Source organism: Neofelis nebulosa, chromosome 1 (assembly GCF_028018385.1).
Source record: "Neofelis nebulosa isolate mNeoNeb1 chromosome 1, mNeoNeb1.pri, whole genome shotgun sequence".
NCBI classification, from domain to species: domain Eukaryota; kingdom Metazoa; phylum Chordata; class Mammalia; order Carnivora; family Felidae; genus Neofelis; species Neofelis nebulosa.
This window is the reverse complement of record NC_080782.1, coordinates 86,978,966-86,991,614: the sequence shown is the minus strand read 5'-3', so window position 1 is coordinate 86,991,614 and position 12,649 is coordinate 86,978,966. Positions and strand designations below refer to the sequence as shown.

General features: G+C 35.4%; 1 protein-coding gene across 6 annotated transcripts in view; it reads left to right on the top strand.

Annotated features, from left to right (window-relative positions):
* The window catches only part of ADGRV1 (adhesion G protein-coupled receptor V1), a 563,532-nt gene that overhangs the window by 131,970 nt on the left and 418,913 nt on the right, over positions 1 to 12,649 (top strand). For 5 of the 6 annotated variants that reach the window (XM_058727155.1, XM_058727130.1, XM_058727138.1 and 2 more), the window contains 6 exons: positions 1,066 to 1,229; positions 5,066 to 5,159; positions 5,592 to 5,624; positions 7,303 to 7,381; positions 7,484 to 7,622; positions 8,416 to 8,557. In XM_058727155.1, the coding sequence (XP_058583138.1) occupies positions 1,066 to 1,229; positions 5,066 to 5,159; positions 5,592 to 5,624; positions 7,303 to 7,381; positions 7,484 to 7,622; positions 8,416 to 8,557 (651 nt within the window). The remainder of the gene's footprint in view (positions 1 to 1,065; positions 1,230 to 5,065; positions 5,160 to 5,591; positions 5,625 to 7,302; positions 7,382 to 7,483; positions 7,623 to 8,415; positions 8,558 to 12,649) is intronic. The other variant, XM_058727147.1, reaches the window with a different exon arrangement.

The following is a 12,649-nucleotide window of genomic DNA, read 5'->3' as shown; positions in this document are numbered from 1 at the left end:
ATTAGTTGACCATACATTTGTGGGTCCAATTCTTGCATCTCTATCCTATTCCATTGGTCTATGTGTCCATTTTTGTGCAAATACCATGCTGTCTTGATGATTACAGCTTTGTAGTAGAGGCTAAAGTCTGGGATTGTGATGCCTCCTGCTTTGGTTTTCTTCTTCAGTATGACTTTGACTATTCGGGGTCTTTTGTGGTTCCATATGAATTTTAGTATTGCTTGTTCTAGCTTCGAGAAGAATGCTGGTGCAATTTTGATTGGGATTGCATTGAATGTGTAGATTACTTTGGGTAGTATTGACATTTTAACAATATTTATTCTTCCAGTCCATGAGCACAGAATGTTTTTCCGTGGTTTCCATTTGTATTTCCCTCATGATGAGTGATATTGAGCATTTTTTTCATGCATTGGTTGGCCATCTGGATGTCTTCTTTACATCCAGGGAAGTGTCCCATTCTTGTCTTTTGCCCATTTCTTCACTGGATTATTTGTTTTTTGGGTGTTGAGTATGATGAGTTCTTTATAGAGTCACATGCTTTTCTGACTTAGCCAGCCAGATGCTCCTAACTTCCTTATTTTTGAAAGATTTAAGTAATTATCTATCATCACAGAAATGCTGTGTAACAATCATAAAATCTCAGCAGTGTGTAGTAATAGGCTTGTTCTGGGTCCACTACCATAGATTGGGTTTGGCCTGGGTGGCCCTACTCCAGATGTCTCTCATTCTTCTCCTGGGGTCATTAGAGGCCCAAGAAAGTAAACAAAAGCTTGCCAGTCTCCTTGAGGTCTAAGCTCAGAACCAGCAGATAATCACTTTTACCTTGTACTAACAGCCAAAACAAGTCACAGCCAAACTCAAAGTCTGAAGGCAGATCAGTATACCTTACCCACAATGGGATATCACTGAGGTATTACAAGGCCAAGGTTATAGGAAAAGGTAAGGAATTGGGGCCAAGAATACAAGGTACTGCAGGTGCTTTTAGGAAAGTCAAAAAGTTAACACTAAGATATTATTTTAAAAGTTTAAGTAATTATAAAATCTCTTCTCATCCAATTCAATTAGGAGCCATTAATGTCACATATACCACGGTTCCTGGAATGTTGAGTCTAAAGAACCAAACAGAAGGAAACCTTGCTGAGCCAGATGTTGACTTTGTCTCAGTAGTTGGCTCTCTGATTTTAGAAGAAGGGGAAACAGCAGCAGCCATCAACATTACTATACTTGAGGTAAAACTATTTTGCTATTGTTATATTAAATCCAAATAACCACAAAGAAAGTAGAAATTGATGGAATATTATAGTGCCTTTAAATCAGCTTATTTCCTTTTGTGATTTTTTTTACAACCACACTGGGGTTTCTGTTCTTGTCAAAATAGGCTGGTCTGTTGTTGTGTATTTTGTTATAGAAACATCTCCTGATAAAGAGAACTTCCTTAGGGCAGTCCCCTTTAAGATAGGCATTGTCTTACGAGATTCCAGGGAAGCATTTTGATTACTCCAAAGGATTCGTTGGACCAGCAAATCCGTGTAGGTCAGCATTTTAGTTGTTAGGAATGGTTAAATTAGAGATACTGAGAAACTCACTGGAGGCTGATGGCATAAAATGTGATTACGGTCAAACTTAAAGTTATCACTGGTGACTGAAATTACATTTTAAATGATTTTTCATCTTGTAAAACCTCATGCTGTTTTGGGACCCAGTGCTTCAGCTACCTGCATACGTTTCCGAAAGGTTTATGAAAGTAGTATGTATAGAGAAGGTAGGAGATGGTATGTATGTGTGTTGGAGGGAAGACCATAAATACTGCTTTAGAAAAATAATTTTCAACTAGTCTGTATTTTGGGGCTTCTGTTTTTGAAAAGGTTTTATTTGCTCAGAAGCTTTTTACTTTTAGAAAATTCTAAGTAGTGTAAACCATTCATCATCTGAAGTTAGTAACTCTTACACTTTGTTGATTACCATTGCATAGTGACCTCATACAGTAGTATGAGATCTCTGGAGCCTTAAGATAAAAGGTAATACTCAGCATGTGACATGTAACATGATTTGGTAAAAACAAAACAAAACATTAAGCCAAGTCTTCTTTCAAATATGTAACCTATTAATACAATAAGTAAATATAAATAAATGGATTATTCCTTAGATATGATAATTTTTAAAACAGAAAATATGTAGCCAACCCTTCTTTTCCTTGCAGAGTCTAGTTTTATGAACATAGAGTTTCCAGTTTACCTTTTTTTTCCTCCCTAGGTCTTTGTAGCCCTTTCTATTCCCTGAGTGGCATGAGGTTAAGAGACTACAGGCCTGTACACAGAAATAAGCCAGGCCTGGGTTGGGGGACAGGGTGAGCAGTGATAGGGGAGTTGCTGCATGAGAGTGAGGAACAGTGGGGATGAGTGAGGGACTGTCCCTTTTACATAACTGATTCTATAACTCCCATTGGTCTGTATAGTATAGAAGATAGTTTAGAGACCGTTTCCTATTTTTTCACAATGAAATACATCTCCATTAATAAAATGAATAATACAAAATGTATGTACTGACACTATGCACACACACACACACACACACACACACACACAGACATTGGGTTTTTATGTAAATATTGTTGACTGTCTTGTCATGATTGACAGGGGTTTTGCTAGTCCTTAAGTTTTGGATATCTGCCTTATTTTCAATGCTGTTATGGGCACTAGTGATTAAAAGTAATAGTGTATTAAAATTAACCATCACAGGGGTGCCTGGATGGCTTAGTCGGTTAAGCATCTGACTTCATCTCAGGTCATGATCTCACAGTTTGTGAGTTCGAGCCCGCATTGGGCTCTGTGCTGACAGCTGAGAGCCTGGAGCCTGCTTCGAATTCTGTGTCTATCCCTTCTTCTCTACTCTTTCCCCTGTTTAAGCCCTTTATTTCTCTCTCTCCCTCTCAAAAATCAATAAATAAACATTAAAAAATTAACCATCACAAATAGCTATCACTTTTAAAGGACTCTCTGTAGGCCAGGCACTCCATACTCATTATTTTTAATCATTATTACAGTCCCCAATTGTTTCCCCCATGGTGGAAGCTGAGGCTTTAAGTAACTCACTTAAAATTACAGAATTTGGTGTTAGGTCTCCTTGACTGTGAAGTCTGTATTTTTTTTTCATGGTATTGTATTCCACATTCCAATCATTGGATAGTAAGGTAATTTAAAACCTTCTTTTCTTCCATTATATTTAAATTTTATTAGTTTTGTATATTTGTGTTTTTGGTTGGCATATCAGTTTAGGAAAAAATATATTAGCAGTTTTGTGTGTTGAACCTAATAACTTATCGTACAATAGGTGTAAGTTTATACTTTTATTATTTTTTTTTAAATTTCAGCTTTATTGAAATATTAAATACTGCATGGTATCACTTATGCAGAATCTAAAATATATATAAAATTGTAAGATATTTAAAATGTATATTGTGATTTTTTAAAAAAAAGTTCATTTACTTTGAGAGAGAGAGAACATGAGCAGGGGAAGGGGCAGAGAGAGAGAAAATCTGACGCAGCTTTCCACAGCATCAGTGCAGAGCCTGACGGGGGTTCAAACTCACAAACTGTGAGATAATGACCTGAGCCCAAGTCAGATGCTTAACCGACTGGGCCACCCAGGTGCCCCTGTGGTGATTTGATACATGTATACATTGTGAAAGAGATTCCTCCTATCTGTTTAATGGACATATTTATCACCTGACCTGTTTATCTTTTTTTGTGTCTGAGAATTTTTAAAATTTCAATTATATGATAACAGTGTTATTACCTATATAGTCACTGTGTTTTACATGAGACCCTTGGACCTTATTTATCTTAGAGCTGAGTTTGTACTCTTTTACCAACTTCTCCTTATTTCTCCCACCCCCCAGCCCCTGGCCCTGGCCACCAGTTTGCTACTGTCTGTTTCTGTGAGTTTAACTTTCTTTCTTTCTTTCTTTCTTTCTTTCTTTCTTTCTTTCTTTCTTTCTTTCTTTCTTTCTTTCTTTCTTTCTTTCTTTCTTTCTTTCTTTTTCATATTCCACATATAAGTGATACCATGCAGTATTTGTTTTTCACTGTCTGGTTTATTTCACTTAGCAAAATGCCCTCTAGGTCCATCCATGTTGTTGCAAATGGCAGGATTTCTGTCTTCCTTGTGTCTGAATAATATTCCATCATGTATATATACACCACATCTTCCCCATCCATTCACTCATTGATGGGCACTTAAGTTTCTGTATCTTGGCTACTGTGAATAATTCTGCGGACATGGGAGTTCAGATATTTCTTCGATACCCTGTTTTTACTACCTTTGGGTATATACCCTGGTGTGGGATTGCTGGATTATATGGTAGTTCTATTTTTAATTCTTTGAGGAACCTCCATATTGTGTCGCATAGTGGCTGTACAAATTTACATTCCCACCAACAGTACACAAGGGCTCCCTATTCTCCACATCCTCACCAATATTTATCGCTTGTCTTTTTGATAATAGTCATTCTAAGAAATGTAAGGTAATGTCTCATTCTGGTTTTGATTTGCATTTCCATGATGATCAGTGATATTGAGCACCTTTTCCTGTATGTGTTGGCCACATCTTTCTTGGAAAAATAACTAGATCTGTTGTACATTTTTAAATCAGATTATTTGTGGGGTTTTTTTGGAGGGAGGGGCTGCTGAGTTGTAGCAGTTCTTTATGTATTTTGGATGTTAACTCTTTATCATATATGTGATTTGCAAATACTTTCTCCCATTCCATTGGTTGTCTTTTCATTTTGTGGATGGTTTCCTTTGCTGTGCAGAAGCTTTTTAGTGTGTTGTAGTCCCACTTGGTTATTTATACTTTTGCTTTTGGTGTCAAATCTGAAAAAAACATCATAGCCAAGAATGTTTATTTAAAATTTTAAATTTTTTCTATTCTAGCTTTGCATTTTTATACTTGTTGCTATATACTACTTAAGTGTATATATTTACCAGATAATTTTAAAAACTGCTTATGAGAGGTCATGACTTTGAGAGTGTAACTATAGGGAATCTAATGGATATAATTTTTGCAGGACGACATACCAGAGCTAGAAGAATATTTCCTTGTGAATTTAACTTATGTTGACCTTATCATGGCTCCTTTAACTTCATTTCCTCCTAGACTAGGTATGATTTTTGTTTGTTTTCGTTTATTCACTGCAAATGAAGTAAAGTTATTCATTTTTAAATCAGAAGTAATCGCTTATAATACTTGTTAATCTCAGCTATGAAAGAAAATATAGTGAGCTTTTAGGTTTATTTTAATTTAGAGATTGTCATCTGTTGCATTTTTGTACATTGGACGTCATAAACACATTCAAGAATTATTTATTGTGTCATGCTTTCTAAATTTTACAACTATTTATGATGAAATTTGTAATCTTAAAAATAGAATTAGTTCTTAGGCATTTTTCCTGTTAAAATTTAATTTGCTATTTTTATTAGATCTCCACACTGTCAGATGATTTTATTTTTCTTTAGGGTAAGCAGTACTTTTGTTTGTTTATTGTGTTCTCTGCTTCTTTTTTGACCTTTTACCTCTTTCTTTTCATGCTTTAGAAAAGATTCACTTTATTCATTACAGACTGAAAGGTAAAACTTGAACCTCAGTATAGATTTACATAGATTACTTTAACAAGGTGTATTCTTATTTTAAAACACAATCTTTAGTGTGCAGTTTGGGCATTTAGTATTGAGAATTTTGTCTGAAGCTTGTAGTATGATGGCCTGGGAAGTGTGGGCTGTGAGCCCTGTGGTAGCCTGTTCCCCCTCCCTTGGTTAGAAGACGGGCTGGATGGCGGGATTTTAGCCTGGGTTCAAGGAAGAGAAGCATGGCCAAGAGGAGTAACCTAAGGAATAGGTTTTCCTCATTCACTTGTGAGACTCAGTATGACAACTTTGAAAATAACAGAAGAGAATAATGAGTTTATAACATATTACAGTAAGAACCTTGGTTTGCGAGTGTAATTTGTTCTGGAAACATGCTTGTAATCCAAAGCACTCAAATATCAAAGCAAATTTCAAGAACCATTGGCTCATTTGTGATCATGTGACATTTGGCGTCATATACTACTCATATTGCAAGTCATTGCCTGTTTATCACGTTAAAATTTATTAGAAATGTTTGCTCATCTTGCAGAAAACTCGCAGAACAAGTTATTTGCAATCCAAGGTTTTACTGTATGTGAAAAGGTTTGGTTCTTTTACAAAAGGAATTTATGACTCCAGTGACTAAGCTGTTTATATCCAGTTTTTATTATAAGATAATTACTGTTCATGCTAAGAACACTTACTTCATATTTCTTTATACTCATATTAGAGGTAACTTAAATAGTGTAACTTCTGTTGAGTGCTTTCTAATGCCCCTGTTTCAAGTGCTTTATATGTCAGTACCATCATTCGTTACACTTGAGCATTTTACAGATGAGGGAGTGGAGGCTAGGAGAAGCTAAGTAACATGCCCAGAGTCACACAGTGAGGAGATGGTGGAGCTGGGCTTATGCTGTGAAGCCTCTAGTCTGATGGACACAAAGTTTGATTTTATATTCTTTTCTTGACAATGTTCTCTTCGCTCAGAGAGAATTACGCCCTCCGTATCCCTTCCCCAACTAGGCCACTGTTAGAAGTATCATAAGAGTAAGGTAGAGCCTTCAAATTTTAAAGGGGAAAGGACAAAATATTAAAAAACTAAACAGGGACACGGTTAATATTTCAAGACTGAATAATGAATACTGGGAATATACTGAACTTGGTAGACAGAGTATAAGATAAAAAGGGATAAAAGAGCTTTACTTCAGTCTTAGTCTCTGTGCCACCTAACCTTCCCCCATCTTTCCGTTTTGTCTCACCTTGTATCCCTGTCTCTCCCTGCTTCTCCTTAAACCTGCACTTTTCTCTGCAGTACTTATCGCCTTTCTCTTCCCATTCCTTTCTCTTTTCTTGTTCTTTCTACTTCGTCCAGTGGTCCCTATTTTCCTTTCCTCTTGAAATGGATTAAAATAATAGAAATAAAACCATAACCTCAGTTCCTTATTTTATATTGTTCTCAGTTCATTAGATTTCAGTAAGTTGGTGTTCTTGTTAGGAAAAAGTTTTCTTATTCAAATATTATAAGCATTTATATTTTATTTTCTTAAACATCTTTGAGTAATGTCTATGATATCTCTATATTAGAAATTATATGATCTCAAAGGATGGTCTTTAAATTCTGTGTCAAATCATTCTTTTTTAATCATTTCTATTTAAAAATATATTTCTGTGTTGTTTTCAGATTCAGAGGGCTTGACTGCACAAATTATTATTGATGCCAATGATGGTGCTCGAGGTGTAATCGAATGGCAACATAGCAGGTAAGACCAAAGCTGTGTAAGAGTCCTTTTCTGAGTTTCAGATTTTTTATCTACTGAATAAAATCTTATAAGGAAAAGATTAATGTATTATGTTTATTTTAGGTTTGCAGTGAATGAAACCAAAGGAAGTTTAACATTGGTAGCTCAGCGAAGCAAAAGGACTCTTGGCCATGTTTCCTTGTTTGTATATGCCCAGAATTTGGAAGCACAGCTGGGGCTGGATTACATCTTCACCCCATCGGTGAATTCCTTCTGAATTATAGTGACTTAGGTCTTGTAGTAATAAATCTGAAAGTAATGAACTATTATGTATTGCATATTAAATTAGGGTAGAAGACTTCTACGTTATGGAATAGCTCCCTTCACTATTTTAGTAAAATTTGTAAATTTTTAGTTCTAAACATTATTCTCTATTTAGTTTATTCATTTATTATTTTGTTTTAATATTTGATATTATTTTATTCAGTGTCTTATTGCAATATATGATAATGGAGAACACAAGTTATTGTGTCAAAGAATTTATATCATTATATTTATATCTTTAGAAACATATTTTCTGGAGTGTTTCTTATGCTTCTTGAAAGTTTAAGGTTTTTAGTTTTTAAGTTTTTATTTTATTTTTTAGTAATCTCTACACCCAACATGGGGCTCAAACTCACAACCCTGAGATTGAGAGTTGTATACTCTACTAACTGACCCAGCCAGGCGTGCTGAAAATTTCAAGTCTTTTATTTCTTTGTTTTAATTTACTGAAACACAATTAATGTTTTAAAATGCTTTTTAATTTGTCTCTTGGTGCCTTTTATTCCTCAGTCAAATGTTTACTTTCTTTTCTTTCTCCACACATTTTACTTTTTAAACTTAATGTTGTCAATTTAAATAAAAAAGGTCAGTAAAAAATAAGGGAAAATCCCTTATTTTTATTAAAAAGTTTATTTCATATTGCCAGCCATATTGTATTTTTGCCAAATATTCTGTGAAAAATCAATCATATATTTATATATAATACCACCTGCTTTCACTTTCTTATCCAGATTCTTCATTTTGTTGATGGAGAAAGGTATAAAAATATTGACATCATGATTCTTGATGATAACATTCCAGAAGGAGATGAAACATTTCAGCTGATTTTAACAAATCCTTCTCCTGGAGTAGAGCTGGGGGAAAAAACAATAGGTAATTAACAATTTCTTATATACAGTTCACTTTCACCCATGATGTTTTCCTAACATGGAGGCAGTTGTACAGGGATTAAAGTCTTGATAGTTTAAGACTAGAATAAAAGTTTAAGACTAGAATAAAAAGCATTTTAAATTCAACATTTTGGAATCCCTATGTCAGTATAATACTCCTTCCAGCCTTGTGTAGTTGTGTGTGTTTGTGTGTGTGTAAAACAAAAAAGTAGGTGGGGCGCCTGGGTGGCGCAGTCGGTTAAGCGTCCGACTTCAGCCAGGACACGATCTCGCGGTCTGTGAGTTCGAGCCCCGCGTCAGGCTCTGGGCTGATGGCTCGGAGCCTGGAGCCTGTTTCCGATTCTGTGTCTCCCTCTCTCTCTGCCCCTCCCCCGTTCATGCTCTGTCTCTCTCTGTCCCAAAAATAAATAAAAAAACGTTGAAAAAAAAATTTTTTTTTAAATTAAAAAAAAAAACAAACAAAAAAGTAGGTTCGTAGTAACAATTATATTAAGTCATTTCTGTAGCTACAAATTAAATAACTAAATGTCTTTCATTTAGAATTTAAATTCTCTGGTTTCCTGTTTACCAATAGAGGGAATGACAAGTTGTTTAGTATCATTTTATTGCTATAGTATTTTCACATAAAGTTGAAGTATACTGATACCTAAGACATTATGGGAGCCACAATTCTTTGGAGCAGTTTGACATTGTTATGAAATGTCATACTAATTTACTGCTTGTTAGATATGATACTGACTGCTTAGAGAGGGTAAAAAAGAGAGGAGAAAACTTCATGGAAATATAGAACTTGTAGGATTGGAAGGTCTCTTTAAAAGTCACTTAATTTAGTTTCTGTGGTGATATGTCAGGTGCATTTAGAAGACCAAGAGTTGACTGACTCTTCAACCTCTTGTTTTAGCTAGTGGCTGAGAGTTCTTTGGGATTCCCTTAATTTAATTAACCTTTATATTCCTAAATTATTGGTCTATATGTGAAAAAAATTTTGATTTGTAATAAAAAACATGAAAGAATCTTGAGTAATTCAAGAACTGGGTTTTACTTTTATTGCCATATTAATAAAACAGATTGATATTTCTGTGTATTTAGAACCTTTCTTGAGCCTACAGCCATTGTTTCAAATTCAGAGTATGTTGAAACTATACTTTAAAAAATGTTTATTTATTTTGAGAGAGAGAGAGAGAGAGAGAGAGCATGAGCAAGGGAGGGGCAGAGAGAGAGAGAGAGAGAGAGAGAGAGAGAGAGAGAGCATGAGCAAGGGAGGGGCAGAGAGAGAGAGAAAGAAAGAGAGAGAGAGAGAGAGGAGAGAGAAAATCCCAAGCAGGCTCCGCATTGCCAGCATAGAGCCTGATGTGGGCTCAATCCCATAAACTGTGAGATCATGACCTGAGCCAAAATCAAGAATGGGACGCTGACCAACTGAGCCACCCAGGCACTCTTAAAATATATATTTTTTTGCACATACAACATAGTGGGTTGTATGTAAAGGGTTGTAGGAATGGAAATGATGTGTTGATTAAGAATCTTTTATGTATAAACAATAGAAAACCCAATTCAAATGGACTTAAAGGTAATTTATTGGCTCATTTAATCTGAGGGTCCAGAGGCATACACAGTTTTAGATGCAGTGGTACCAGGACTTAACATGCCACCAAAGACCTTGTTGTTCTCTGCCTCTTCTTGCCTTTTGGCATATTGGCTTCCACACAAGGCTAATGTTACTTGTCACAATATGATTATCCACATCTTCCTTTTACATTCTATGTAATAGGAAAGAAGCACTCAAACTTAAGCATTCCTAAAAAAGGCCTAATACAATTCTGTTTGGAATTATGTAGGTTATATGCCCACGACCATGAGGACTATCTTATTCTGTCAGGTTTACTTTATACTTGCAATTTTCTGTTTTTAAATCTAAAAACAGTCCTCACTGCTTTGATAGTGGGTGATTTCTTAAACTATGCCCCATTAATCAGCCTTTAGACCATTTCAAAAATTCCATAAAATATCAATAAATATTCTTATATATAAATCTTTGTATATATGAGTAATTAAGATCATCTGTTGAGTACATTGGGTATTGAGTGGAAAGGACAACAGCTGCCTTCTTTATTACCCCCACTCCAAAGTTATATATAAAATTTTTATTTCTTCACATTCTCAGCAGGAATTTCTTTGGATTTTAACATCTCTCTCTCTCTCTCTTTCTCTCTCTCTCTTTCATCTGTTTTTCCTGGCCTCTAATTCTGTTCTATTTGCCTGTTTTATGTACTAATAGCAGTTATATTTATCATAGCTTTAATATACATTTTATATTTTTAGGCCAAATACTTTTTATTTTTTTTCTCTGTACCATCTCACCTATTCTTTCAAGTATCTTTTCCATATGAACTTTAGAATCAATGAACTGAATTCCATAAAGCAACTATTTTGATAGTTTTGGGGTTGAATTCAAGTTTTAGGTTAATTTGAAAGAACTCAGCATCATTATAATATTGTTTTTTCATTTAGAAATATGATATACTTTTCCATTAATTTACATCATCTTTTGTATCATTGCTTTAATTTGTGTTCCCTCAAAAGCAAACCCTGAGACAAGGATTTGGATGGAAGTAGTTTATTGAAGGAAGTGATCTCTGGAGACATAGTGAGAGGTGAAGAAGTGAGACAGAGAGAGAGAAGAAGGCTGGTAAAAGTTGGGCTGACGAATGGTACTGCTTTGGGCAACTGGAGCTCAGTGCTGCTGGGGTCCTTCCTAGACACCGAGATGAGCAAAGCTCAGGGTGATCGCCCTAAAAAGAAGTTGGGATATTCATTCACCAGCTCCTGTCCCTCGTTGTTTGAGTATGCTCTTGGGTGTTAAGTCTCCAGCAGTTCTGGCTTTATTCCTGCATCAGCTGATGGTGTCCTCAGGTAGAAAGATCAGTTGGCAAAAGAAACTCTTGAAGTGGTCTTGAAAGGGCCTAGGGGGCATGGAAGAGACACTGACAGCATTGGTCACAGTCACACATTAACACTATATACATTGTTCATATAGGTCCTCTATTTTTAACTTTAATTTCTAGGTATTGTTGCTATTGTGAATGAGGTCCCTTTTCTGTTGTTTTTTTTAATAGTTATAGCTTATACATAGAGATATTATAATAATCTTTTATTTATTTTTTTTAATTTTTTTTAATGTTTATTTATTTTTGAGACAGAGAGACACAGAGCATGAACAGGGGAGGGGCAGAGAGAGAGGGAGACACAGAATCGGAAACAGGCTCCAGGCTCTGAGCCATCAGCACAGAGCCCGACGCGGGGCTCGAACTCACGGACTGTGAGATCGTGACCTGAGCCAAAGTTGGCCACTTAACCGACTGAGCCACCCAGGCACCCCTATAATAATCTTTTAGATGCATGTTCCATAGCACACTTCCTAGCTCTGAGCACCATTACTGCCACTTGCTAGCTTGTGTACTTCCACAGATTGCCTCTCTGTGCTTCAGCCGTTGGATTTGTAAAGTGAAAATAGTAATAGAATCAACCTCCTAGGGTTGTGAGAATTAAATGGGTTAACACAGGTTAAGCAATTTGTAAGTTCTCAGTAGGATTAGTTGTTCCACTGCTATTATTCATATTATCATTAATGGTAGTAAAAAATAAAAAGCTCTTAGTTTTTGAAGGTTACTCAGCTTACATTTTCAACTCTTATAATAGTTCTAAGAAGTTTTTTCTCCTGTTTTTTTTTTTTTAAGAAGACAATCATGTTGTCTAGAAAATAGTGTTAGTTCTGACTCTTCCTTTCCATTGTTTTCATACCTGTTACCTGGCTCCTGGCTCCAGGACAATGCTGAATAGTAGCAGTAATGGCAGGTATTGTTGTCGTCTTTCTGTTTTTAGTGGCACCCTTCCAATGTTTCAACATTGAGTTAGGTCTTTGTTATTGGCTTTTGAGGTTGACAAGAAAGGTGCCTTTTATTTTAAGATTACTGACTATTTTTATATCATGAGTGAATATGGAATTTTATTAAATGCCTTTTTAAATTCCCTTTATTTTTAAGGTGATCTAGAAAAGAGTTGTCTTAGTTTATAA